A 27,999-nucleotide genomic window follows, 5' to 3' on the forward strand; every position below is an offset into this window, starting at 1 on the left:
AGAAGAATAGCACCAAAAACAATAAACAGATTATGTTATGAATATATTGTAGTGAGTTTCAGATCTGTAAAGAGTTTTGCAAAGCTCTCATATCTTTCAGAAGCATCAGGTTCTTCTTGTTTCTCTCAACTAGCTGAGCTTTAGTTGATGCTTCAGAGCGCCCTCTGGTGGCAAGTCTTTCTCCAGTTCGACTGTTCTTCCCAGACTTCACCTTCTTTCTTAACTTCTTTATCTGGAGCACAAACAAAGACACTCATACACCGATTTTGTCACACTATGGATGCAAAATGATAATTATTGCGAAGGCCCACCTGTAATTTATGCTTGCAGAGCTTACTGATCTGTTCTTCTTTACTCTCCATTCTCACCAGTAGCCTCTCCTGCTCCCTCTGAAGCGCTCCCCTTTCCTCTTCAGAGGCGCTCCCTTCCATTTGCTTAATCAACTCACCGTGCTCCCTGTATGCGACGAGGATGCGCCTTAGCATTTAACCAAACGGGACTCCAAAATTGAGCAGATTTACAAGCTTGCTCACAAACTGATGAGGCACAGCTCGTCCTGCAGGGCTTCTAGCAGCTCCGATAGCTCGTCTCCGCAAGTGGACGACGACGTGGAGGAAGCGTCTGACTGGCTGCTCGTTTCAGAGTGATCTGCGTCGCGAGACAGGACGCGTTTGTTGCAGAGATGAGGCTGGTGCCGTTTCAGGAGGGACAAGACTGCCTGAACGTTGGCTCTGACCGAGTGGCTGCAGGCGACCGACTGGAAACGGAAAGAGATTTAAAGATAAACACTGAGGGGGAGAGTGAGGAGGATTTATCATTGTGTTTCAAAAGGCACAACCAGAAGTGTACAAGTGCAAATGGTACCGTTCCAGTGACAAATGGTATATCTCTTAGGCTCAGTCTGTAATGAGGCTCTGTGTATTTTGGAGAAGGTTGCTGTGGGAAAAAAAATTTAACAATGATTTAGCAAACAAGAGGGAAAGAAGGATACAAATCATGACAGCAACTTAACATATGTTTTAAAGATTTAGCATCTAACTTTTATTTTAAAAAAATGCTTTTTACATATTTGTTACAACTGTTGTGACAGTATTATATGAGACTGATAATCTGTAGAAAAATAGAGCTCCCCTGTCTTCCCTCAGTGCTAACTATAGAAACAACTAATCAGAGCCAGGAGGCGGGTCTTAGCGCTGTTACACATGCCTGTGTACATGCTGCTCACACTCCCCTCCCTTGCTCTCCGCTACACTACAGCGTTTTCCTGATAGAGTGAATAGCTCAGGCCACCGATGACAGCGGATAAACAATTTGTATGCAACGGTAGGTTGTTTATCCGCTGTTAGCACATTGAACAGTGCGTACACCAGCTTGATTGACAACACTTAGATCTTCCTCCAGGCTTTGAATGGTAGTTTTTGACTGGGAGCAGTGCATTTCTGCAGATGTCAATAGTAGCACTGGGAGGCAGCAAAGGAGCTGATTTTTTTTCCACAGATTATCTGTCTCGTATGTCACTACATGGTGACAATTTTAACAAATATGTAAAAAAAAACACAAACGTTTTATAAAAGCTGCATACTGCAGGTTTTATAGCTTTTAATTGAATGAGTCCATGTTTCAGCTGCAAGGTGTGTTTCACTGACTGTAGTGCAACATACAACATGGTTAAATTGTGGTGAAGTGTGTGTGGGTGTGTTTTTTAAATGTCTGTTTGGTATTTATGTATTTAAACATCAAGACCTTTAATATTTCCAATGCCACTGATGTTACAGTTGGTCTGAATGAACTGTAAATAAAATGAAATGTGACTCTCTTGAAGTGCAAACATGCCAAACACCGTGAGGCATCCATTAGAGGTTGTTACCTTTGAGCTGGATTTCTTCTCTTTGAATTGTCTGATGGATAAACGTGGAGAAACGGACTGCAGCAACATTCTGTTGGCTTCCATACCTGTCTGTAGCTGAAGGTTGCAAGCAAAACGAAAGCATAAAAATAATAGTCTTTCGACTTATCAATCCCAGCTAAAAATAAAATATAAAAATTCAAAAACAATAAGAAGATAAAGTCTTTCTACCTGATTGGCTTTATCCAGAATGAGCCTTCTCTGGTGCTCCTCTTCGTTTATCTTTCTTTCCAATGCACAGATCTTCATCTGAAATCAACAACAATCATCATCACTGTGCTGCTGATAATAACGATATTGCAATAATAATATGACACCAACACTCTGCGATAAATTTTATATATGGTTACTGTAAACTACTTTTTTTTTTACCAGTCTATCTGAAAATATAAGACTCCAAAAAGCATTTCTGTGACATTGACTTAAAATGTGGTTGGTTTGTTGATATTTTGTTGTGCTCTGAACTCTTCCGTGGCCATAGATAGCTAAAAATACAGCCTTCCAATTAGATCTGGGACAATGCATTAGCTTAAAGTGTCACTGACATGATAAAACCACTTACATGTCTGAAAAAGATGGAACTAATGTGCGTTCATTCTATGTAAAAAAAAAAAAGAGCTTTTAATAAATATTAGTGTTGCAGGTTTTGTCTGTAGTAAGTGGGTCAAACAATGGTGCCATCTTGTGATGTAATCAGGGTAAGTCAAATCATAAACAACTAAGGCTGAGTGCAGGTATCGCCAAGAAGCGGAGGAATTCAACGTCTCTGGGGAGGCAGAGTCGGAGTAGGACATCCGTCGCCTCCAAATCACTGAATGGTAATAAACAGATCTATGAATGTAGTAATTATTCATCTTTGATTCTGGTTTAATTCAAATGAGCCAGTTTTATGACTGTTATTGCAAGAAATCAGAAGTGGTTTTATTCTGCGCCACTCTCATCATTATCACAGATTTCCCTTTGGGGCCAATAAAGCATCTCTGAATTTTTATTTGAACACTGTTCCTTCTTGTGACGCTAAAAATGTTTAATAGCTACATTTTGCTTAAAACCCCCCCAACAAAAACATGTCTGTGCCTTGTACGTACCTCTGCATTTTTCTGTGTGCAAGTCAGCCTGAGATATTCCTGCTCAAGTTTTTCCAGCTTTTCCAACTGAGCATGCTCGCTCAGTCCATCAGGCTGCTGACTACCTGTACCAGGTGTTTCTGTTAAAGCCTACGAAGGCAACAAACAGCTTTGCTCGCGTCACAATGTTTTGTGCATTTCGAAGCATGAGGTGTTACCCAACTCTTCAAGGACATCCATACCTCTGAGTTCACCTCCTGATTGGGCAAGCTGGTGCTTTCTGTCCTGGGCAACATCCTCTTCATCTGCTCCAACTGTCCTTCCAGCTTCTCACAACGATTCTCTGCAGCAGCAAGGTGGGTGATCAGCACTGCAGATGAAGGACAAAATATGTAATGAGTTAACATACAGAATTTAAAACTTCAATTCTATTTGGAGGTCATTTCTTACCTTGGTTACAGTTCGACTGCTCACTTGCTTTTCTTTCTATGTCCTCATCAGTGAGGAGTCTCTGCGCAGGGCTGTCACTTTGCAGACGTCCGTCCTTCAATAAAGTGCAAAGGCTCAACTCTGCCTGCTCTTTCTCAAACTCCAGCCTCCTAATCTTCTCTTGGAGGTTCCTCAAGGCAGATAAGATCGCTGCAATAGTATAATTAACAGAATAAAATCAGCAGGAATTAAAGGATGCTGTTGCGGCTGAGACATTCAAGTAGTGTGGCATCATGTTGCACGTGTAACCATGGAGCTCTGACACATTGCTTGAGTGGAAACTTTTGTCCACACACGAATTACCTGCACTGCTGCTCTCTGGAAGAGCTTTGCTGGGTGATGCTGGACGATATGAATCCTGAGTGAATGTTTGGGGCGTGTGACGTGCAGGAGCGTTGATGGAATATCGATGAGCAGGATAGGTTTTATAAGACGACAGGGAAAAAGTGTCAGACACCATCCTGCTAGGTGCTGGAGAAGAACGCGGTGCCTGCAGAGAAACAGGATCAAGAACATCTTGAGAATGTCAATGAGACGCTATTTCTCAATTAATAAAAGCTTGCAATTAAAAGAACATAACAAAAAAGTACGATAAGCGTTTATATTTACGACTTAACTAAAAATAAGTTTATTTAAACATAGACTTTTAAGCTTAGCAAGGAGCTGTTTTGAGAATGTAGCAACCACTGCTAGCAGTTTGGCTAATACATATAACCGACAACGAATAAGTTCAAATTCTTTCGAGTTAAATGATACAAAAGAGTAGAAATACCTTATGCCGATAGGATTCTGCTGTGGGTGTTTTTGAAAGTATCTCCATTGATGCCCAGCCGATGCTGTCCGCCTAAGCTAAGGGTGTAAACCATAAGATTTGATTTCAAACTTGATCAAGCAACGCCCTTTTTAATTATGACAAGCTAGCCAAGCTCCGCTTTTTGTACAGCCTCTCTGTGCAAATATATTGTGGGGGGAAAAAACAACAGTAGGCTCTCCTTGGTGTTCGAATGATACCAAGTCCGGGTTGGCCCGTTATACGCGACGCTCAGCAGGGCTAACATAGACGTAGACAATAGACTTCGCGTTGCCCCGTAGAAACGTACGTCAGTTCTTCCGCCATTTTGTGAGTGGCAACTTCATCTCAGTAACATAATGCCTTAAAACGCTGCAGTCCTAGAACTTGATTCACCGAATTAAGGAATTAATGTAAGTGCGCATAGGATTAAATTTCATATCGTGTTTTGCAGCAGTAGTAAATGCGTGTATGTGATTTTAATAAATGTATTATTATTATTATTATTATTATTATTATTATTATTATTATATGCTGTTGTTTTTGTATTATTTTAGGTATTGCATAATTACACATCGTGCTTTAAATGCATTTAAATTTATTTATTTGTTCACCACTGAAAGTATTATTTTCCTCAACTGTATAGTTTCATTTGGACATCCAGCCAATTTCAAGAATATGGTTAGCAATGTATTTTTCTGTTGTCTTTACTGTATTATTCTTTCCGTTTTTCGCTTACTGCTAATGTCATGAAAATGTTTAAAGTGAGAATATACCAGACCACCATTAAAATACTATTTGTAATTCAGAACCGTGAGCTTAATGTACAGCAATTGTATTCATTTCTTTAAAAGTGAAAGTTGAATTTTACATTACTCTACTTTGTGTGTCGTGTTCACACAAAAAATTTATATTGTTTTTGTTTGCCTTCCAACAAAAATACCGTTGTTAATATAGCGAAGTCGAGTATCAAATATCGCTTTGCGGCGTCTATTCTTCAATTTCTATACATTTTAGTAGGCGAGGAGAAGGTTCAGCGGCGCTCCTACTCGGATAAACCAAGCGACCCACTCGTTTTGCGGAAATGTAGTTCTCTTCCTCGGAGATTGTTGTAGATCGACTTTGTGATCACCTGGAATACAAACTACAATAACCGTGAGCAATCTAAAGGGGGCGGGGAGGAAATGACGTTTCGCAAGAGTTGCCGGGATTTTCAGGGTAAATAGAGACTTCAGGGAGGTTGGTGGCAGGACTTACAGTTTTATCTGTGTTTTATATGTTTTGTGTTCTTATCAAGCCAATGTTACGCATACATATTAAATGCTAACTAAAGCTAGCTTCCATGCAAAGAAAGCCGGTGCATTGCACAATAGGATTTTTAAAAATGCTAACTGTACTATCCCCACGCTAAATTACCATTGAGTTACACACTTCTGTTAGCTATGTTAGCAGATTTAGTTGTTGTTAATTAGCGCGGTGTCAATCCATACAACACGGAATAGCTATGTTTCAGAAGCTATAGCTATAATTTTCGGAAATAATTTCATTTGACGAAAATCAGGCTTTCTTTTAAAAAAGACAATAACGTAGGCATTTCAACACTATGTTTTACTTTATAACTGTTGGTTATTAAAAAAAAAAGTTAGAAAAGTTTAAAGAAGTCGTGGGATCTGAATGAACAGAGGATGTCTTAAGAAGCGGGATGTTTATATACAACTGCATGTCTAAAATCTACTTGTTCTGGATTGTTTTTGTTCTGCTCTCTACAGGGGAACCATTTGTTAACGTGCCAGCTTTTGAATAGAGCTTCTTGTATCGTCATGTCTTCAGAAAACACATTGTAAGTTTTCCATCCTGACCAGTTTCCCTTTTCCTTCCTGAAAAATGCATCTCCACAGCATGATAGAGCCACCACCATACTTCATGGTGGGTTCTTGTGTTCCAGTTTAGTTAGATCATACTCTTTCTCTTTTCAGATCATTCCTTTATCACTGTCATGCTTCAACCCTCTTTGCACTGGTCAGCTGTTGGTATCAAATTCAAGGTGGCGAAATACAAATTAAAGTTATTCATACAGCGTCAATTAACAACAGATGTTGTCTCAAGGAACTTAACAAAAAACAAATAGGACATCCAGTGTATACAGATTGCAATCATACTGACTGATTTAAAGCTAATTACATACAACACAATTTGATGCTAGTTGATAAAGCATTCAGGTTTATTCGAATTTTTCCAACTTCTAGAGGCAACATCTCCTCCTGAGGGTGTAGCAACGGTGGAGAGTTGATTGTATTGTGTCCCTCTTAAAGATCAAATATCTGCGCTGTGTTTATCATCACCTTTCATTTCACTTTTCTAGGGATGATGAGGATACATTCAAGATCCTGATTTCCACTGATATTCACCTCGGTTACCTTGAGAAAGACGCGATTCGCGGCAGCGACTCCTTCCACACGCTGAAAGAAATCCTGGAATGTGCCAAGGAGAATCAGGTATGCGCGAATAGCTGCGATCCAGTGTGGAAGTCAGTATTTATGTCTACAATTTTTTTTTCTCTGCTGTTCATCTGGCTGATTGGTTTTTAACTTATTTTTCCGCAGGTAGATCTCATCCTGCTGGGTGGGGATTTGTTTCACGAGAACAAGCCGTCAAGACGATGCCTCCACAGCTGCATCACTATGCTGAGGGAATACTGCATGGGAGACTCGCCTGTGACCTTCAACATCCTCAGTGACCAGACTATTAACTTCAACACAACACAGTCAGTTTTTTGTTGTTGCTCATCTCTATGGGTTTTCCATCAGTGTTGTATATGTGCCGAATGAATGAATCATTGTGTTGTAGGTTCCCCTGGGTGAACTATCAGGATGAAAACTTGAACATTTCTATCCCTGTCTTCAGTATTCATGGCAACCACGATGATCCAACTGGGGTTAGTTCCTTCTGCTTGAAAAACAACGAGTACATCAAGTACAAATGAATCCTGAATATATAATTTGCTTTATCTGTGTGTTCATCCTTAAAATGTTTGATTTTATTTCAAGGCGGAAGGTTTGTGTGCCCTGGACCTGCTGAGTGCTTCTGGTCTCGTCAATCACTTTGGTCACTCTCACTCTGTGGAGAGGATAGAGATTAGTCCAATCCTCTTGCAGAAAGGCAGCACCAAGCTGGCCCTGTATGGTCTTGGTAAGTTTGGGTTTCCTATTGGTTCCTATTTGTTAAATTCTCATCTATGTTGTACCTAAATTTTGTATGAATGCATGTTAAGGTTCGATCCCGGATGAGCGCCTGTACAGGATGTTTGTCAACAAGCAGGTTACCATGCTTCGACCCAAAGAGGATCAAGACAATTGGTTTAACCTCTTTGCAATTCACCAGAACAGGTGTGTTCTCAAACATGAGTGATGTGAACAGTTTTAAATTAGTTGGTAGAATTTGTATTGTAACAAATACAGTGCCTCGCAAAAATACTCAAACTAAAAAGTAGTGCATAATTGTGACATGGAAGACAATTTACCTTTTGCTTTTGTATTCAGCCCCTTTTGTTAAAATCTATAGTCAGTATTTTAAGTTTGAACTTTAACTGGGCCAATCTAACATGTGTGCAGCCTTTAACCTAAACTATTCCATTGTCTCTCAGGGTTAAATCACTGAAAGTTGATCCTGAGAGACATTGGCGGCCATGCCATTTAGGCTAAGCATTAATGGCAGGTTGTTGTAGTGAAACAGCTGCAGCAGAGAGAAAGGTGGAGAGTGTGAGCAGTGCATACTTGAGAGTGATTGACAGTGCTAAGGCCCTCCTCCTGGCTGTGATTGGTTGATTCTGACCCAGCAGTGTATATCTGTAGTTGGCACTGTGAGAAGGCAGAGGAGGTTGATTTGTATTTTTTTTCACAGATTATCTGTCTCATACCATCTTGTCACAACATTGAGATAGTTTTAACAAATATGTAAAGAACATATTTATATATGTATCTCTTATAAAAGTGATATATTGCTGCTTTAACTGATTGTCCCACATGAGCAGTGTTACTATGGGTTACCATGGGCCCTTTGGCTGCTTGTCTGATTATGGGTTTCTTTACTACCAGGCCTGTCAGATCAGGTTCACAGCCTTATCTCGCATAAGCAAGCACCACTTTTGATTCATTCAGTTTATATTAGAATAGAATAGAATAGAATAGAATTCAACTTTATTGTCATTGCACTGTCACAAGTACAAGCAACGAGATGTAGTTTGCATCTATCCAGAAGTGCTCTACAAGATATAAATATTTATTTACAGATGTACAAGACTATGTATGTATGGATTATAAGGGGTTATAGCAAGAGATATAGATATTGTGTATAAATATAAATATGGGAGCTATATGCACAGATTATACAGACTATACAAGAATGTTAGGGAATGGATTATAGATAAATAATGGCAGATAAAATTTACAGGTTGTATGTGTGTGTGAAGAAAACAGTCCGTGATGTGTGTATATGTGAGGATAGTCCATGTGTTATTGTTGTATGAGAGGATAGGGGAGTACAGTCCTTATAGTTTATGTTTTATGTCAGGAGGCGTTCAAAAGCGTGACAGCTGTGGGAAAGAAGCTGTTCCAGTATATTATATTAACATATAATACTGAATTTAGACACACTCTTACATGTGTGTCTTGTATAATGAACATGTTTTTGCCTTATCTTACCACTGTTTATGCGAGGAGTGGCCATATTGAAAAGCAATGTCAAACTGTTTTAAGAAAGAATGGCCAATTGAAAAATACGTTATTTCTGCTTTTTTTCTTATGTTATTTATTACCATAAAGATAAATAACTTTTGTCAATCTTTTGATGCATTGTTTTCAAAATGAGCAGTATTTTTTCCATTTTTAAAAAATGTATCCTAAATCTGTTTTTTTTTTTTTTCTTTGTTTTTTCTATTTAGGAGTAAACACGGTCCCACAAATTACATTCCTGAGCAGTTCCTGGATGATTTCATTGACCTGGTTGTGTGGGGCCATGAACACGAGTGTTTGATTACTCCAACTAGAAATGAGCAGCAGCTGTTCTACGTGACGCAGCCAGGGAGCTCTGTAGCCACCTCCCTGTCACCTGGAGAGGCCGCCAAGAAGTAAACACACACTTCAGGAAATTTTTATTGTATTTTGAACAGCTACAGTTTTCAAGCTTCTGCCGTTGTACTCACTTAGGCATATAGGACTGCTTAGAGTCAAAGGTCGTAAAATGAACCTGCAGAAGATCCCTTTAAAGACAGTCCGTCAGTTCTTCATCCAGGATGTCTTGCTGGCTGACTATGAGGACCTCTTCACACCTGATACTCCTCAGGTTACAAAGAAGGTGGAGAACCTGTGCTATGCAAAGGTAGCGATGTTCTTCTTAAAATGCACTGCACTGGTTTAAGACTTCACTTTATCTGTCTCTGTTAATCTTTTCCGTCTTGTCCATATGCAGGTCTCTGAAATGTTAGAAGAAGCCGAGAGGGAAAGACTCGGCTGTCCACGCACACCGGAGAAACCTTTAATTCGACTGAGGGGGAGTTGAGTTCTGCACTCATCTTTACGCCAGCGCTCATCAGCAAATGAATTCCCCTTGTTCTTGTCTCTAGGTGGACTACAGTGGAGGCTTTGAAACGTTCAACACCTCTCGCTTCAGTCAGAAGTTTGTGGACCGCGTGGCTAACCCAAAAGATGTAATTCACTTCCTCAGAAAGCGTGAGCAAAAGGAGGGCGTCAAAGGTTGGACTTCACCTAAATATTCCTCTGCTGACTTTTTCTTTTTGAATCCAACACTGAGCCAAACCGATATAGTCTCAGTCAGAAGTCTGCATCCCCTCATTATGGGCATAAATTGAGGAATTTTATTCTTTTATGGATGCGTCTTTGCTTTCCTTTTTCCTGGGTAGTAATGTCACATTCATTCCAGAAGCTTGATGTTAATCTTCTTTATCTCTCTGGGATTGTTATCTTAATGGAAATTCCAGTTATCTCAGTTCATTTTACAAAATCTGAAATGTTGTTAAATGAAGGCACAGGAACCCAATTTTACAAACAAAAGAAATGTGGAAGTCAAAGGCTTAAAATCCAAGAAACAATGACATTCATGCAGATTATTAGTTTCTAAACTTCTGACTGGATCTGTATTCAATAAATTCAAGTTAATTAAATTTGGAGAAAAAAAATTGGGAAATAAAAAATCTTGCTTTTTTATACCGTCAGTGGATTCTTTTGTAAGACATCCAGGTGTTTTCTATGTTAAGTATGTATTATTTGTTTTATGTATTTGTTATTTATTGCAAATTTTAGATGAGTTCAATGTCGACTACAGCAAGCTAGTAAAACCAGCTGCTGTTGAGGGACTGAGAGTGGAGGACCTGGTTAAACAGTACTTTGAAGCGGCTGAGCAGGTGTGTAAAAATTAAATTAAATTCTGACGTCACTCGTAGGATTTCATTTTTTCCCGCGCTTCATCTGATGTTGTCACTGTGTGTGTGTGTGTATTCACAGAAGGTGCAGCTGTCTCTGCTGACCGAGCAGGGCATGGGCAAAGCCATTCAGGAGTTCGTGGACAAAGACGAGAAGGACGCCATCGAGGAGCTGATCACCTACCAGTTGGAGAAGACGCAGCGGCATCTTCAGAGCAGAGGAGTAACCACAGAGCAAGACATTGATGCAGAGGCAAGAGAGGCACCAGAGAGCTAAGCAAACCGTCGTGTCGTGTGGCGCTGTGACGGGTGGCTAACGGAATATCTTTCAGATTCAGAAATTCAGAGACTCCAAGAAGAATACGACTGAAGAAGAGGACGACATCAAAGAAGTAGGGAAGAACACCAACCAAGCTTTTGAGATGATTTGAAGAGCTTGTGTTTCATTATGCGTTTGTGTCTCAGGCCATTAACAGAGCCAGAGCCCACCGGATGGAGCGAGGTGATCTCGATTTGTCTGATGAGCCCGCAGATGTTACCATGGAATCTGACGAGGAGTCAGGGACGCTTCCTGCTCCGACCCGAGGCAGAGGACGAGGAGGCGGTAGAGGGCGAGGAAGTCGGGGCGGGGCAAAGGGTGGAGGTGAGAGTCTCACGTGGATGTCAGGACGTGCTTTTGTGAGATGCAATGTTTTATTTATCAATTCTAGGGTTCCAACAATTACAACTTAAACACATCTAAACACACAAAAGACTTTTAAAGAGATAAGGCTGCTATTCGAGGTGTTCATGTCAGTCAAATAAAAATAGAAGCAAGAAAGTTAAGTTTTGCTCAAATTTAACAAAATTAGCTTGACTTTATTGAATTAAAATCCAATTTTATTCTCATTTCACACCAGTATTGCAAGCTGCACCTTTTATCACTAACATATCTCTGCAAATCTGGTGACTTACCTCATATTAATAAAGTAAATCTGGCCTAACACGGCCGTCGGCATAACCATATTGGTTTGTGATTTGATTTTATTTGTTGTTACTCTGTCTAAATTCAGCTACCATATGATCTTGATATAAATGGCTGCTGCCATCCAGTCAAATACGTAACGGGTTCCTATTTTTATCGGACAGAAGATATCGAATATCTTCTGCTCACTGTTTTCATACAGGTGGAGAACTTTCTGCTAATTATTATTCACCAGGCATTCAGTGAACTATTGCAGTTGCAGCCAATTTGTTATTTATGTCGGGCCTAATTTACTGAAGAAGCCTACGTAGCCGGAAAGCTACGGTAGTTTCTGATTTCTGGATTTGAGTATGCAAACCAGTTGGAATTTTCAAATGTGCTCTCAGTACGTCATTCAGGCCGGAATCTGGGCGTGGGCCGACCTGGAAAGTTCTTCACAGTTGAATTCGGAGCCTAGGGCTTCGAAACGTCACCGTAGTTGTATAAAGTGGTAAATAAATAAGCCACCACTGGAGTCCTGCAGTGAGAGCCTTTTTGTTAATTTAATAAAGCGTTTACTCAAATTGTCATGTAGAACTTTCCATCTAATTCTGCGTTGCGGATGTGTGTGTGTTTTTTGTCTCAGTAAATCTTATGTTCTTTGTTCTGTCCAGGTTCTGCTGCATCAGAAGCAAAGCCAGCCGGTCGGGGTCGGGGTCGTTCCCAGAGATCAGCACCAGCATCTCAAACCAGAAACATATTTCAGGGTAGAGGGGACTCTTCAGTCATTAAGAATAATCTGCTGAAATATTTTAGATCTTTTCCTATTTTCTCAATAGTATGTCTTTATCTCTTCTCATTTCTCAGCTTTTCAGGCTACATCCCAAAGATCTCAAATAGAAGCATCCACTTCTTCTGCAGCCGAAGAGGTAAATTAACAAATAAGCTGTAGCGTGCGTTAAGATTTTAGTTTTATTCAGCAACTCGAATGCATTTCAACATTTCTTTGTTGCTTATGTTTCAGCTCTGTCAATTTTAGAGTTTAGATTGGGGCAAAAAAAGAAAAAAAAAATCCCAACCCAGCGTCTAAGCCCAATCCGGCCCAAGTAATTAACTTATCATAAGTAATTAACTTTAATTACAGGTGCGAGCCTGAAGTCAACGCAACATATTACTTCAAATAAGATTTCACTGCTCTCGTTTTTAGAGTATAATTTGAGTAAGCAGTGTAACTCTTGCCGTTTTTAGCTTTTGTTTGGCAACTTCCAGCTCCATTTTGTCACTTGTAACCGCAGGGTGACTCATGTGCAAATCATCTGGGATGTGTGATTGATAGGAGCAGAGCAGGGCGGAGCTGTGTGTGCATTAATGTGCGGTGCGCTGCATGTTTTACAGTCTTAACAAACATCTGCACATTACTGTCTTTCTGTCCTCATCATAATAAACTACCTAATCAGTTATCTGGGCCTTAATAAGTAGATTAACACAACTTTATATTGTGCATTTACATTTGGTCTATCGTTTGCTGAATGCATTGTAGGTTTTTGAAACTCGCCACAGAAGCCCAAGCTAACCTGACCATCGAGCAAATAATTTTGACCTGACCTGGCCCGAATTTTGGTTCAGTGTCGAGCTCGGACTGTAGAAATGATCAAATGAAATTTTAAAAAAAGAATTACAAAAACATCATGAAGTGGAAAGTTGTAACAGAGAACCTGGCTAAAAACTCAAGCGACTATTTAAGTCAAAAATAAGCATAAAAACATTCAGACAAGTCCTTGTGCAGCTTAATTCTGGAGCTTACCTGTCACTTGGAAAATATTCCTGCAACCTTCATAAACGTAATACATAATTCCTCTCTGTGCCGTTTGACCGTCTTCAGGTGATCATAGATGACTCAGATGAAGATATACCCGTAATGAAAGCTACCAGGCCGCCTCCAAGGTTTGTGCTACGCTAACATTTAGCAGAGAAAAGCCAGAGAGATGCATATCGTTTTTCTTCGGCCTCTAAGCTGAATTTTGTTCCTGTCAAACACAGATCATCATCGTTGTCATCATCATCCTTCCCCAAGTACAGTTCTCAGAGCCAGAGTCAGACATCTCGAGGAGTTGCTTTTGAAGACAGTGATGAGGAGGTATGAAGAGATATGGGAAGTTAGATTACTCATAGACTTTCCACATTTACATCTTATTATTTTGCAATATACAAACTAATTGTGACTCTTTAATCTTATTTATTTTCATATGTTTGCAGGACAACCCATTCAAAGGCCACAGTCGTGGTTCAAGAAGATAAGCACATCCATCAGTTGTGTTTAATTCAAAGAATTACTGTATGTGTTCCTGCAATGTTCTTCTGTCTTGTTAAATGATGACAGGTATTAATTCAATTTTACAACCAAAACTGCATGGGGTAAAAATAATGGAGTGCATCAGTTTCCGTTATTGTGGGGTTTGAAGAGTTTGAGCAGAGGAGTTTAGAAAATGTCAAGTTTGCACCTTCGTTTGCTTTCCATTCCCTGGAGGGCTCCTGCTGTTGTGAATCTTTTTTTTTTCACTGCCCTTTCTAAATATGGAAAAATAAAGACTTGTCATATAAAATTACAAACATCTGTCCAAGATGTTTAAAATCACTGCCTAGGTTTTCATTCCTGACTTGCAGTTTATTATAGTTGACCAGATATCCTAAGAATCAGTTTGACCCCAGAACTACAGTCAATTAAAACTTGAAGTATTTTCAAATGTTTAGAAACTAATTCATTTTACTAGAAATTATTATTTTGTTCAAATATTTATCTCAGTTTATCAGAAACACCTTACTAATAGGAATAAACTAACGTTGAATGGTAAAATACATTGGCACAGAGTGGTTTGTTCACATTTGTGAAGCAGACAACAAAATGAAAGACGTTAATTTCCCAGTTTTATTCTCACTTCAACATAACAGCCTCCAAGGTGAGGAAAAAGTTGATCATATTTACAGACTATTTACAAGTATATGTTAAAACCAAATAAATGTTAACAGCAACAACATTTAATTTACATGGAAAGGCAAAAATTATTTGACCTGCACTTTTAAATATTTCATGTGAGTATTAATGAGTCACTGTGATACAATAAAATGCTATTTCTTTTTCAATTAGACTAAAATATCCTCGCCTGTAAAAATCGGGCATTATTGGGTCTTAAGTGGAGAGAAGGGTCACAAATCCAGCACCATAAAAGCATCCATTATTGCAAAAAACACACATCACTGAATCTGCTCTGACTGGCTTGTTTTGCCAAAAAGTGCTTCCAGAATAAAGAAAGAAAAAACAAAAGCTACAATACTTTTTGAGACCTTAATTAGGCAACAGAAGGAAACAAAAACAAGCATGTTCCCTGAGGTAAATACGGACATAATGGCACAATCTGTGAAAATGAATATGTCTGCATCCATACTTTTGTGGCTCAGGGCAATGCAAATGTTTCATTGACAGTAGATGTGCATATTCCTCTCTTCTCCCTCAAAGTCCTCTTTTTTCCATACAGCAGTGCTAAAACAAGAACTTTGAGCTTCACAGTCTGTCTCAGGTAAAAATGCCTGAAATCCATCTAGTGGCTCCAGTCACGGTGGAACATCATGGGTTTTTCTGAAAAAATAGAAGAAAAAACTGATGTAATTAAAGCCTGTAAAAATGGACGTTCCTTTGTTTGCATGCAGTACCTCTATGGCTGCATAGATCCAGTTGAGCATGTTATCCACGTTGCTGTAGACGCCAGGCCGGTTTTCCCGCGCGCAGCCATCGCCCCAGCTCACCACTCCCACCAGATACCACTGAGAGGCGGAAAGATACACCAAGGGGCCTCCGCTATCGCCCTGCAGTTTGAACCACAACACAGATGGCTCTGTATTAAAAAAATCTCAGACATTTGCGAGAACAGAACAGTAATGATGCATCAAGTAGCTAAATTTATACATTTAAATCAGGGGTCTCAAACTCCAGTCCTTGAGGGCCGCAGTCCTGCAACATTTAGATGTGCCTCTGCTGCACCACACCTGAATATAATAATTAGGTCATTAGCAAGGCTGGGAGAACTGATCTACACAAGGAGGAGGTAATTAAGCCATTTCATTCCAGTGGTTTGTACCTGAGGTACATCTAAAAGCTGTAGGTCTGCGGCCCTCGAGGACTGGAGTTTGAGACTCCTGATTTAAATGGACCCCGACTGCAACTCATTACCTGGCAGGAATCCACGCCTCCCTTCAAGTTGCCAGCACAGACCATTCTTTGCGATAGCATGGTGGCATAAATACTGGAACATGTATTTCGATCAATCATCTCAATATTAGCCTTTTGCAGTGTAGTTGAAATTTTCCCTGAAAAGGTAAAACAAATCTGCTGTAGCATTAGATTACCAAAGCAAAACTTCTTTTTTTTTTCCTCCCTTGGTTCATGTAAGAGTCTCACCATTTTCTCTCAGCAGTCCCCAGCCTGAAACAACCACAGGAGCCTTGTCAGGAAGGAGAAGGTCTTTAGGAGGGAGACACACCGGCTTACGTTTATCTGATCATGAAGAAAGTTACAAAGGTGAGTTGAATTAGCTGCTTTTTCAAGCATGTACGATTACCATGACCAGAATGCGTAAGAATCTCTACAGAGAAGCAGTCAAAAAAAAAAAAAGTTCATCAGCTTGTTGATTTAAATTTAAAATTACATTGCAGTTTAAAACACTGAGCACTAGATGTCAGTAAAATGCTCTTGATAAATGTTCAGTAATTGTGGGATAAATGTACAGAAAGGTCATCTGACCTTTAAGAGATGGATCTGAGCGTGTTAAGATTTTGCATGTTTTTAGGTATACAGTGTTAAATCCTAACCTCCCACTGAGATCGGACTGCTCAGCCTCATCATTGCCAAGTCGTAGTCGCTACTGGCTTCATCGTATTGATCATGGATTATGATCTTGTCCACAGAAGAGCCTCCTAATGTGGTCAAGTATGTCTCTCCTGACATCACTGTCCACCGACTCAGCTCTTTGTTACCGCTGCAGGGGCCCGAGAATAAGGTAGGGAGAGAGAGAGAGAAAGACATGTAGGAGGAAGGGGGTTTAATATTTCCAAAATTCACAAGAAATGGCGAACAGTGGTGATTTTACTAACCTAAAGCAGTGGGCGGCAGTGACAATCCAGCGTGATGACACCAGTGAGCCGCCACATCTGTGCCCGCCATTCTGCAGGCTCACTTGCCAGGGATATTCCTCTATATGGGCATCCACGCCACCAACGATGCGCTCCAGATTGCCCCCCACTCCACAATCTGACCAATACAGCAATTTTTATGAGAAACGGGTTTTAATGGCACCACCCACCAGCAAATTTTGTAAATAACTTTTGTCCTGCTCTATAACAGTGCTTAATTTTAGATCATAAGGTTGACAAATTATCACATAATGATCACAAATGTTTGTCTTGTAATACTTAGTATGTGTTTGATAAAGGTGCATATTAAAAGTATGTAATATATAGAGTAACGAGGACGGTTTTATAGTCTGTACAAATGGATAAAATAACAGTGGCGTAAATGCAAGAAAAACAATATCTATAAAGATTGTGCTCTATTATTATGTATGGTAGAGGGGGACGTGAACTCTTAGTATCCTAGCAACAGGAATAAACACAATCTGTGATGAGTTTCTAGGAGTTGTTTAGGCCTGCATGTATGAAACTTGTCACCTCCAATGCTCACCGCCACTGAAACCTATTTTATATCATGAAAACCCTGGAAACAATGCAGTCACATGACACACTGGTTTTCTAAAACCAGAACTCACCTGAGCACGTCAAAGAGACCACAGATCCAGTGCGGCACACGCTGCTGTTTGTGGAAAAAAGAAAGGGTGATAAGCCAAGAACTGTATATGCGAATGTAACCGAAAACAACTTAAATGATGGACATGTAGGAATAATCTTTCCCCTGCTTCTCTAACTTCAACCCATGTTGAACTATGCCTCAGTTTTCGTTCCGTTTTATCTGGGTATAGCACCTGTTTGTTCACTTTCGTAGAAAATGCATTTAAGGAACAAAAACTGGACTTTTTTCTGCACTACAGTGGCTTACAGGAACAGAAACTTTGTAAAGAAAACACAACAAGAGTCAAAAAGAAAAGTGGAGGGGAGTTTTTGTACAATAATAGCAGATTAATATTTATAGTATGTTAACTTTCGTTTGTTTTTTTTGTTTTTTTTTATATAGGGAGATCTTTTGGCCTGCTCAGATAGCTTGAAACTTCAATTTGGCCATAAATCATCCCTGCAAATGCCACAAACAAACAGGACTTTTAAAAAAAAACATGAGGAAAACTGTGTTGTTCTCACCGGTCAATGGTTGCCTGATGTACTGGTGTGCTTCCACTCCCGATCCTGACTGCCGTGAACGGTCCAGTTTTTAAAGGAGACGGCAAGGAGCTAACATAGACATTTTTGCTTGTTGGGGAACTGTTCACGGAGAGTAAAGGAGAAAGGGGAGGCTCTATGTAATCCAAGACCAAACAACCAGTTTCTTAAGTCGTGACATTTTCGTTAAAACTCACTTTGTGTATCCTAGTTGTTTGCAAGCGGTCTCGGTGTGCTGTGTGCTCCAGTCGTCGTTGCAGACGGTCACCCATGTTTTGCCATTGAACACTTGGAGGACACGCTCAGCAGAAATTAGACGCACTGAGAGGGACAGGAGGGGGAAAAAAAGTTACGATTTCGCTTCAAAATTCTAGTTTTGCTTAAAGGATAATATGTGAAAATGTCAGGTGTTTCAGTTGTACCTGGAAATGTGTCGTTTGCTTTGAATTCTGTCGAACAATAAACCTCATCTTCTCCATAAAAGCAATCAATGTTCCCATCACAGGATTTAGCGAGTGGGATGAACTTCGCTGAGCGTGTGCAGTAGTAGTAATTGCTTTCAATTAGCTTCTTAACTGGAGGGGAGAGGAGAATATGGGTTAGAAATGTGTGACACTAAAACCTGGAAATGATTCTTTACATAGAAACATTTGTTCTGCTAAAATGCAAAGGAAAGTCTTGTTTAAAATAGCAAACTCGTTTGTATCCTCAGAAAGAACATTTGTAACATATAATGTTATCAGGAGTTGGGACTTACCAAAATATCCTGCAGTGACCAATATGCCCAAAATCACAACTGCTATCAGAATCCAGATTAATATTTTCCTCCTCTTCAACGCCTTTTCTGTTTGAGGTGTTGAGTTCGTCATGGGTTTTTTGCAAACAACTTGTTGTGGAACTGCTAAAGAACAAAGTAAAAAAAAAAAAGTCAGAATATCAAAGACAGAAAAATAAAATATAATCAATAACAGAGGTCTGAAGGTAACTCCAGTAGTTGACTGCATGCTGAGGATGTCAATCAGCCATTTGATGCAGGTGTGTTGGACCGGGGACACATCTAAACATTGCTGGACACTGACCATTGAGGACTGGAGCTGAAATAGCCTGATCTAGGACTTGTGAAGGAGCCAGAAAAGGACCTGAGTGGGATTCAAGAGTTTTGCCCTGCAGTTTCAAATGTTTTAGCTTCCTGATCCCACATTCGATCTATCACTTTTTGTATGCTGATGACCTGGCTGCCCTCTCACCCAGCAGTGCTGGCTTTCAGCAGTTACTGAATATCTGCTCTGGGATTATGGGTTGAGATTTGATGTGCAGCATAACGCTAAGAAAACTTTTGTACTAGTATGTAGGATTAAAGCAGACAAATAACTTTGTTTTTTTTCTCAGGGCAAAAGTTAAATGTTTGTTCCAAAACTAAATATCTGGGTCACTACATCACAGACCAGATCTGTGAAGATAATATTTATCGGCAGTGTCGCATGCTGTACGCCCAGGCAAACATTCTGGGGAGGAAATTTCGTATGTGCACTGATGAGGTAAAAATAAGTCTGTTTAAAGCTTACTGTGCATCCTTGTATGCAGCTCCTTTGTGGTGTAAATTTAGAAAAGCTAGCATGCAGAAGCTTTAGGTTGCTTATAATGACTCCCCTAGAAGTCTGCTTAAGAAATCCAGGTTCAGCAGTGCAAGTGAGATATTTTGTCAGAACATTCCAGGCACTTGTGAGAAATCTGATATACAAGTTTATGTGTCGTTTGTGCAGCTCATTGAACAGTCTTATTGTAATGTTTTCACATCCCTCTCTCAGTGTGCTAAGATACCAGTCGGTTCTGTGGAAACATTGGTATGCAAGTCCTTTGTAAGATTTTATTTTATTATATGTCGTGTTGTTGTGTATCGTACAACAACGACATATTGTTTGTGGACCACAACACGAGTCTGTTGAAGAAAGCAATCAGTCAATCAATATAACCAGAGATGGACTCTTAACTTACTTGGCATCCTCGGATTAAGTGGTATGTCGATATCTGCTGGTTCCTGAATTGATGACTGAGATTTCTGAGGACAGAAGAGAACAGATATCACATGAGCAACAGGCGTCTGTGAAACCAGGGCCAGATTTCAGAGGAAGTGTGGCCCGGTTTCAGTGCCCTACCTGTAAAAGTTCTCTTTAAGCAGACGGTTTACAACATATTAAAAATTATAGTTAAGCCCAAAGTTATTCACACCTCTCTGAGATTCAGACTTTTAATAGTTTTCAATTCAACTTAGACATTTGTTCCTAATAAAGACGCAGGCAACCTGCAAAAGATAAGCCACTATACAAAGGGTATCAAAAAAACAAAAAAATACGTTTTAATAAGTGTTTATAACCATTTTAATGGAAAATCTTTAATTAGAATTTGTAACAATCAAAATCTTTTTGTAATTGTTGATTAGTTTTTGCATGTTTACATTGGTAAAGTAAAAAAATCTAGCAGTTCATTTGAAAGGAGGTTGTCGATCCAAATAATATAAATATTCATGTTTGCATCTAGCAAAACAGCAGTCAGTGAAATGTACGAAATATGTGAAGCCTGACTTTTATTACCACCACGTTGCTTGGTTGTTATAATTTTCAAATAGTTGGTTATTTACATAAAATACCCCTGCTGAAGTCTATCCTTGGATACAAAGCATGAGGTTTAACTTAGGAGAACTTATACAATAACAAAGGAGGCCTGAAAGCCTATAGTCAAAAACTGTGAAGAATGGAAAAGGAAGCAAGACAGCTATGGTGTGACTATAGGTGCAGAACCAGAACGCTGTACGACACATGGAACTTTTTTTTTTGCACAAATATGAGTTGTCAAATTACCACAGTGTTATTTTCTGGTTTTCTATTAGATGCAATCACATCAGTCCAACCCCACACTCAAAAGAACACCGCAGGATCTGCAGTGCATGTGCTGCAAATGATCAAGTGTGAAAAATTGAAATCACCAAGGAACTGCTTGGACGGATGCAATACTTGGTTGGCTTGGATCAAAACGTCAAGCCGACTCTGCCTGCTGATATTTGAGCAGTAGAAAAAGATGCTTACTTCCAACACCTGTTCGGTCTTAGTTGCTCTCTCCTAAAGCTCAGAGAGGGAACATCGTAATGACTGAAAAGAAATACCAGTAGAAGAAACGTGGACGTTATGATGTCATTTCCATGTTTACCACTGCTTTAATGTCATCCTCTACAAATGTCATCCAACCAAACTGCAAAGTCTGTTAGCTCTGTTGATTGAGCTATTCGTCTGCAATACATTGTGGGGAAAAAAGCGACACCGACGCAAATCGATGTAGAGCTGCATCTTCGACCACAGGAGCCACAGGCTGAGGGCTTATTGTACTTGATGTTTCTCGTTAAAAGGCTTAGGTGGAGCACAGAAACACAATAGCATCGGCCGTGCAAATCTGTACATGGTGTACCCGACAAATATGTGATAAGATCCTATTAACTGATCTTTAACGGGAAGCAAGCAAATGATACATATATGTTAGTTTTTAATGTATTAGGCTTGACCTCCATGTAAATCTGAGAATGGAGACATTTTAGTGGTGGGAGGGGCGATTAAAGAAATTATTAGGCGGTAAATGGAATGAAATTTTATCTCCCCATTGGTGAAATTCTCACCAGCTGCTCTCAAAAGTGGAAAACTTTGCTTTCTGGTCATGCTTATACTGTTGTAACAAATTAAGCTAAAATATTGCACTATTCTAGCCGGGCGTGTTTGAATTGGAAAATAGACTGATGGATAAAAAAACCCTGTAATTAACCAATAAGAAAGGCATTTATGTTATTCTAGATCTCTACAATGTTTGTAATGTTGGCGCCATAAATAATATGAGCCTTTATCCGATCTACGGTGTGTTGCCCAACAACTATTGAGGTGTTCCTGAACACCTGTACAGCCCGATGCAACATCTGTAGGTGAGATCGATAAGCTCTGAAGAGGGTTTCAAGTTCACTACAGCTGACTCCACAATCCAAGTCAAGTTTAGAGACTGAAGCAGACTTTACAGCTTCAGGGTTCTCAGTTCTTTTAATCTGAGGATTTCTTTTGACACGCTGATTTTTACCTTTGAACATCACGTGAGTTTCTTGACTCGGTCTGTCCTAGGTGTTCTGTTTTTATTCTTTATTACATTTCAGAGAAATTCTTTGTTGCCTGTCTTGAGATCAGGAAAAGATGTGTCTGCTTGCAGAATCACTGACGCCTAACCCCTAACACTCTTCACTGGTGGTAACGGAATTCCCGGTGCGTCACTTCCTTGTGTGGCCTGAACCTTTCAGAAAAGCAGCTTAACCTCTGTCCTTGATGTTCTTAATTTGATAAATGGTTGAGTTGGGTGTGACCTTATTAGAAGTAGCATATTTGCATGTGAGGCCCTCTTTTATGCAAAGCACTGAATGAAGCCGGTGTTACCGTGGTGGTAACCATTGTTGACCAAACAACAATGCTCCCCAGCACCACTCCCTTTTAAAGCAACCATCGCGCTTTTCAATTTGTACAAGAGTCCATTTCGAATGCAATTATTCTTCAAATCAACATATTTATTCATAACATGGGAACAATTTATGTTTTATCAGGCAACATTAACTATTTTTTCTTAATGCTAAATCTCTGACGGAGCCTTGAAAGGTAGCACTATTGCAAGATCATTGATCTTTCCTGTTTTTCCATATATGAATTCTGTGCATATAGAATCATGTAAAATATTTTGTGAATTGTTAAGATGTAAACACACTTAGTCATGGCTGCACTCATCACAAACATGTTCTAGGGCTATAGCTTCTGATAACTAGAATACATTTGAATCCGGTTATATGCTGGTAAAGTTCACAGCTCTCCAGCTGCACAAACCGACATATAATCCTGTTTGATCAGTGTTTATGAGGAAGTGTCAACATTGAAAATTAGACAAGAGAAGTCTAATGCACAAATAAAGTGCAGCTCATTTTGAGCTTGTCTAAAAACACGGAAGTTTTTATTGCAGTTTGTGCTTACATGTAAAATGATCGTAAAATATTATATTAGAAAAAGAGAAATTTAAAAGGAAAACAACAACTGCTTCAACAAGTTTGCTGTTAGGTGATACTGTTAGGAGATTATGTTGCAGCAATCAAATACGAATTTATTTCACGGCTGTTTCTCACAAAAGGTAGATTTTGTTCTTCGGCAATCGGCTTCTAAGAGTCTCATTAAGAAATTTTAGCACATAATGTGCAAACAGATGGCTTAAGGAACCTTTCGCTTTGCCCGTTGTTCCTACTTTTCAGCTTGTTCTACTAGTTTTTCACACAGCCTTTAGATTGCAGCCATGTTTACAGCACAAAGACATTCTTAAGACCTGTGTTTGCCCTACATTTCATGTAATTTGTTTGTTACTAGACACAGAAAAACACACTCATCTACTTCAAATAAAAGGACCAGTAGATACACAGACAGAGAATGTTGCCGAACAGGTTTTATGTGCATCATATTCTGTCATAGTAGGTTTTGTTGATAAGACCCCGCGAGGCATTTTGGTCAAATCTGTAGTGAAGAACATTTTATACATGTCTCCATTTTTTTTGTGAGGAATTTTCCATTCAAAGAGTTATTTTATCGTACTTTCAATTCTTTTCTTTTTTACATTATGGCCTTGACAATTGCTTTCTTTTTTGTAATAAGCCGAAGATTGGCTAATTTCTTTAAAACATTGATGTTAAGTAATAAAAATAAAGTCTCATTGTATTAGGAACTTCATTCTAGCTTTAGAAAAAAAATATAATATATAAATATCAATACATCTGAACAATTGAACACACGTCAAGAAATCAATGTCATGTTAAGAAACGTTGCTGGTGAATAGCCCAGGACAGTTTTCGGAAATAGATTTTCATCTCGATGAGTTTCTTTTCCCGGTTTCAATCAAACAAACAAATTATAACAGGAAACTAGGTCACCAACACCTGAAAGTGTGCCGTAAACTCCGAGTATCGAGAATACAGGAAGGATGAAACTAGTCATGACAACCTGGGAAACCAGAAACATGGCTGTAGAACACTGGGAATTGAACAAACGATTTCTGAGAGCAGTGGGTTGTTTTTGTTCCCCGAAATATCATGACACACTCGGCATATTTTGTAAGACGACGTCTTAAAATAACACGACGACTGACATAAACTTGTCTGTGAGTCACACACAAATCTCTTTTTGTTTTTTTTAAGTCATATTAATCCAATAGTTATTTTAGTTAAGAGTTTTTTGGGAAGCTATTCAGCTTTAACAAAGACGAGTATAATTGGGTAATTTGAAAACCTTGGCAGTTACCTTTTAGATAACTGTGTTCATTTAGAAAACAAAAATATTTCATCTGAATTCAGCTGAGAAAAAATGGGCATCTGAGAAGCTATGGAGGAGAACAGAGAGCAGAGGGATGTAAAAACAAAATATAAAATGAGATAATTAATTTATGTGATGGAACAAAGTCCAAAATGTCCAAAATAGGAAGTATAAATTTAGAAGTTTTTACCCAACTACACTTCAGAAACTGATTAACATGATTCAACCTAAAACATCACCACATTTAATTTTGCAGTGTTTTCAAGCTTGTTTCAGGGATTTGGTCAAATAGTCAGATCAATCATAACTGCTAGACGGTTGCCTTAAAAAAAAGAACAGCCTTGTATGCTATACTTACCCCCATGATGGATGCACTTGTCTTTTTGTAAATAGAATACCACTGCCCTTTCCTCAGTAGGTGCTGTCCTCTATATTCTCCTTCTTCTTCTGCCTTTTGTCACCTTTTCCTGGTTTTAACAGGAAAACCTGGAGCGATCCTGTCCCGGTCTCCCTTCCGGGCTCCCTCCCCTTTTCAATCTACACCTGCGTAACTGAATCTAGCTTGAAGGACGCCTGGCCTCCACCTCTGTGATCCCAACGCTGTAATAAAATGTGCCGGTGTACCGTGCCGAGTGTTGTTGCAGCGCAGTTTAGAAAGGAGCTTCTTCCTAATAACCCGAGGTCTTCTGACAAAGCAAAACTAAATCCAGGTAACACGACACTTTACCCGTCCTACCTGCGTTTCCACTGTGTTGTCCCTCCTCCTCCTCTCAATATCTTATCTGACAACTTCTAAAAAAAAAAAAAAAAACCACAGGCAGCATTTTACTTTTAAGGAGGTCTTATATTTTACGTCTATTCTTTTCTTTAGTGGTTATTAGTCAGGATTCCCTGAGTTGACATAAACTATTATACATTTAAGCGGCACGTTGCCAAAAGACAAAACATGTCTGCAGCTGCACTCTGTTGCTTAGGCGTGCCGCTTGCTTTGTTTTGACAGTAATATGCTCAGCTGGTATCTGTCAGTCAAACTGACTCAGGTTTCTGAGTCAGGTGAACTTTGAGATTTGTTCGATTTAATCTGTGCCTGTAAACATAAGATACTTAAAACCAACGACTGGGTAAATCTACTGTATGAGATGGTACGGTAAACTGTCAAGTTATACATTTAAAGTTGGATATTTCCCTAATTTTTAATTTGAAGAAAATGTGATAATTCTTGAATAAATGTAATATTTATTACTATGTACAGGCATATCATTGAAGATCCGATTAACTCAATTTATTGTCTCATTTATTTTTATTCAACTTCATATTTTGGCTTTCTGATTATTTCCTGATTTTTATGAAACTCTTTATTGTAGTAGTAGCTATTTACGATTCTTATACCAGACTTATATTTACATCCAAATAAACAAAACATGCTACAATAAAGGATCAAAATCGAGAATCCCTGCTTAGTTTTTCAGTTTCAAACCTATTAAGTGGCCTAAAGAGCCACACATGCCAGATGTATCAGACTGCCAACACTGAGTTCATAACAAACGGTTACACCGCTTTCAAAGAGTTTAATTGTCTTTCAAGGACTGATGTCACACTTCTGGTAACTCTTTTATTTGGGATCAAAATTAATCCAGTGAAGATATTATAGGAAACCAACCGCAGGCAACGAGATGGCGGGAGGGGGGAGGAATCTAGGTTGGACGTTTGAGAAGTGAGTGATCAGGACGGCAGAAGAGAATGAGCCTTTGTTACAAACAGTAGCAGATAGTCTTTACTGATCTCAGATACCAGACGCTCACTTCCAGTATTTCCTCACCTTCCACCACTCGCACCTGATGACTCGTATATCGTTCTGTACAAGCAACCTCTGTATGATCGTAGCTGAGAGCTTGCACTATGAAAGCCTAGATAGATAACATTTTTGTGAATAAAACAAAAGGTCTTGCGGAAATTTCTCTCAAATGAATCCGTTTTGGGCTGATTTACGTTTTTAACAGCCAAGTTCGCAATCGAGCTTCTGTTAATCCAGTTGTTATTCTGTCATGCTATTTCCACGATGCCTCAGAGCTCCGCCCCAGTGGAATGAGTAATTCTGCTTTGATGCGTAACTTAGAATTTAGATCAAATGACGTAAAAGTTTGTTTGTCTCTGCTCCTGTCCACTCCAGCCAGATTCATCTCCAAGCAGATCCTGCGTGGTTCCACGCAGCTTTTCTTCATTTCCATGCCCAGGGGTGTGCATAAATTGTGGAACGATTAGTGCAATTAGAAAGGCCCCCGACACAAAAGAAATTGTTTTATTAATGATAATAATTAAAAATATATATATGTAGGATCCACATCCACAATTAAATGGATGGTATACTGTATATTCACCTTTCCTTATATTTGGCAGTAAAAGTTAAATGCTTCCACTCCTGGACCAAAAAGCAGACATTGATATTTACTGAACGTCCCCCTGCGACTTGCCTGATGGGATTTATTTTGCAAATGGCATTCAGATTTATTTTTTTAGCTTTGTATAACTTATCAGATTTACGTTCAAGGAGAACAAACACTACCCTTTAAAACGGATTACAACACACACATTGAAGGTTATTTCCATGTGAACAGTTTGTCATTCTGATCAGAAAAGCAAATAAACAGTTAACGTTTGACAGAAAGATACCAAAGTTTGAGTTGTCAGACTTATACCTGTCAGACAGGTCACATGCCATTCATTCTGCTCTTCTCCATAATTATTCCATTATTGTAAGTCGTTGAAACACACAAAGACAATTAACTTTGTGACATCAAAACAAGTTTAGGTTTGAATTTGGAAACGAAGGAGGAAGTAATAAAAACATCTTGGTAATTACATTTACACAATCATTATCATTATAGTTTTTGCTCACCTGCCAGGGAAGATTTTTTTTATTCTGTAGGTGCTGGTGAATGTAGAATCCAAAAAGTATCAAGAAAATTGGACAGAGATCAAGAGTTCCTGTTGGAGATTGTTCATTCTTTTCCTCGGAGGGCCTTCAGTACTAACTTTTATAGCTCCAACAAGCAAACACCCTCCGATGTTTCTTCATCCCAACACTCCGCCCTCCTCTTCCTGCAAAGCAAACACACACACACACACTCTCTCTGACTACATCCTTGAACACACACGATGAGCCCTCTCACTACATTCAACCCCCCCTGTTCCCACTCCCACCCACCAATTGAGGTGTTTTGTCCTTTGTTTTCGCACTTGGGCGTAAATTTTGTGAAACTTAATATTGGGCTTTAGACACCTTGTGGGAAGTGTGATTTGAAAAAAAAAAAAATCTCTTCTCATCTCCATGGTCAAGTGTTGACCCATATGTATTGTTTCTGCAATATAAATGCTCTCATTTAATAAAAATATATGAATAAATAGGTCAAGCATGTTGCTTGACCTAATTTTTATTAAAGTTAGTTCCTCTTTGTAGTCATTAAAACCGACTTTAATTTAACGTTTTATACAGGATTATACAGGGATTTAGTTATGTAGATTTTACAAAAATCCTTGGGACTGTTTTTGCTGTAAAGGGCGTGTCACGCCATTCCTTGCTGAATGGGTGGATTTACAGTATAAGAAAAGCTGTTAACCCCTGCTCAGAAAT

At 39.2% G+C, this 27,999-nt stretch overlaps 3 protein-coding genes across 8 annotated transcripts; 1 reads left to right on the forward strand and 2 right to left on the reverse strand.

The window, feature by feature from the left end:
* Positions 1–24: 24 nt before the first annotated feature.
* On the reverse strand, positions 25–4,573 carry cep57 (centrosomal protein 57). Its single transcript, XM_027999755.1, has 11 exons — positions 4,235–4,573; positions 3,766–3,952; positions 3,424–3,612; positions 3,216–3,343; positions 2,995–3,123; positions 2,078–2,155; positions 1,868–1,963; positions 865–936; positions 534–757; positions 312–456; positions 25–232 (listed from the first exon to the last, which is right to left on the reverse strand). The coding sequence occupies exons 1-11, from the start codon at positions 4,280–4,282 to the stop codon at positions 59–61; spliced, it is 1,470 nt and encodes a 489-aa protein (XP_027855556.1). The 5' UTR covers positions 4,283–4,573; the 3' UTR covers positions 25–58.
* Positions 4,574–5,426: 853 nt separating this feature from the next.
* On the forward strand, positions 5,427–14,852 carry mre11a (MRE11 homolog A, double strand break repair nuclease). 4 transcript variants are annotated; one of them, XM_028045542.1, is made up of 20 exons: positions 5,428–5,491; positions 6,022–6,092; positions 6,615–6,747; positions 6,856–7,016; positions 7,100–7,187; positions 7,300–7,441; positions 7,524–7,638; positions 9,192–9,377; positions 9,457–9,628; positions 9,719–9,799; positions 9,873–10,002; positions 10,570–10,670; positions 10,771–10,941; positions 11,021–11,080; positions 11,154–11,331; positions 12,306–12,398; positions 12,499–12,560; positions 13,514–13,575; positions 13,672–13,768; positions 13,888–14,852. In XM_028045542.1, the coding sequence occupies exons 2-20, from the start codon at positions 6,073–6,075 to the stop codon at positions 13,927–13,929; spliced, it is 2,094 nt and encodes a 697-aa protein (XP_027901343.1). In that variant the 5' UTR covers positions 5,428–5,491; positions 6,022–6,072; the 3' UTR covers positions 13,930–14,852. The 4 variants fall into 4 exon arrangements, with proteins under 4 accessions (XP_027901345.1, XP_027901346.1, XP_027901343.1 ...); XM_028045543.1 differs by having other exon boundaries at positions 11,154–11,325; XM_028045544.1 differs by lacking the exon at positions 13,888–14,852 and having other exon boundaries at positions 5,427–5,491; positions 12,471–12,560.
* On the reverse strand, positions 14,544–27,394 carry tmprss4a (transmembrane serine protease 4a). Of its 3 annotated transcripts, none has more exons than XM_028045548.1 (13): positions 27,265–27,394; positions 20,005–20,068; positions 18,767–18,910; positions 18,432–18,584; positions 18,207–18,330; positions 17,992–18,111; positions 17,448–17,491; positions 16,777–16,933; positions 16,495–16,661; positions 16,085–16,180; positions 15,857–15,993; positions 15,340–15,492; positions 14,544–15,265 (listed from the first exon to the last, which is right to left on the reverse strand). In XM_028045548.1, the coding sequence occupies exons 2-13, from the start codon at positions 20,009–20,011 to the stop codon at positions 15,254–15,256; spliced, it is 1,314 nt and encodes a 437-aa protein (XP_027901349.1). In that variant the 5' UTR covers positions 20,012–20,068; positions 27,265–27,394; the 3' UTR covers positions 14,544–15,253. The 3 variants fall into 3 exon arrangements, with proteins under 3 accessions (XP_027901349.1, XP_027901348.1, XP_027901347.1); XM_028045547.1 differs by lacking the exon at positions 27,265–27,394 and adding an exon at positions 24,727–24,839 and having other exon boundaries at positions 18,767–18,907; XM_028045546.1 differs by lacking the exon at positions 27,265–27,394 and adding an exon at positions 24,727–24,839.
* Positions 27,395–27,999: the final 605 nt, after the last annotated feature.

Source organism: Xiphophorus couchianus, chromosome 18, assembly GCF_001444195.1.
Source record: "Xiphophorus couchianus chromosome 18, X_couchianus-1.0, whole genome shotgun sequence".
NCBI lineage: Eukaryota > Metazoa > Chordata > Actinopteri > Cyprinodontiformes > Poeciliidae > Xiphophorus > Xiphophorus couchianus.

What these genes read in the sequence shown, in the direction of transcription:
- cep57 (XM_027999755.1), bottom strand. Translation starts at nt 4,282, where the DNA reads ATGGAGATACTTTCAAAAACACCCACAGCAGAATCCTATCGGCATAAG. An exon ending in GCAGTCGAACTGTAACCAAG is followed by an intron (nt 3,344 to 3,423) that starts GTAAGAAATGAC and finishes CTTCATCTGCAG; the next exon opens with TGCTGATCACCCACCTTGCT. An exon ending in ATCAGGAGGTGAACTCAGAG is followed by an intron (nt 3,124 to 3,215) that starts GTATGGATGTCC and finishes TTGCCTTCGTAG; the next exon opens with GCTTTAACAGAAACACCTGG.
- mre11a (XM_028045542.1), top strand. Translation starts at nt 6,073, where the DNA reads ATGTCTTCAGAAAACACATT. An exon ending in ATTAACTTCAACACAACACA is followed by an intron (nt 7,017 to 7,099) that starts GTCAGTTTTTTG and finishes ATTGTGTTGTAG; the next exon opens with GTTCCCCTGGGTGAACTATC. An exon ending in AAGAGGACGACATCAAAGAA is followed by an intron (nt 11,081 to 11,153) that starts GTAGGGAAGAAC and finishes TTTGTGTCTCAG; the next exon opens with GCCATTAACAGAGCCAGAGC.
- tmprss4a (XM_028045546.1), bottom strand. An exon ending in AAACAACTAGGATACACAAA is followed by an intron (nt 18,112 to 18,206) that starts GTGAGTTTTAAC and finishes CTCCGTGAACAG; the next exon opens with TTCCCCAACAAGCAAAAATG. An exon ending in ACTGCCGCCCACTGCTTTAG is followed by an intron (nt 16,662 to 16,776) that starts GTTAGTAAAATC and finishes GGGCCCCTGCAG; the next exon opens with CGGTAACAAAGAGCTGAGTC.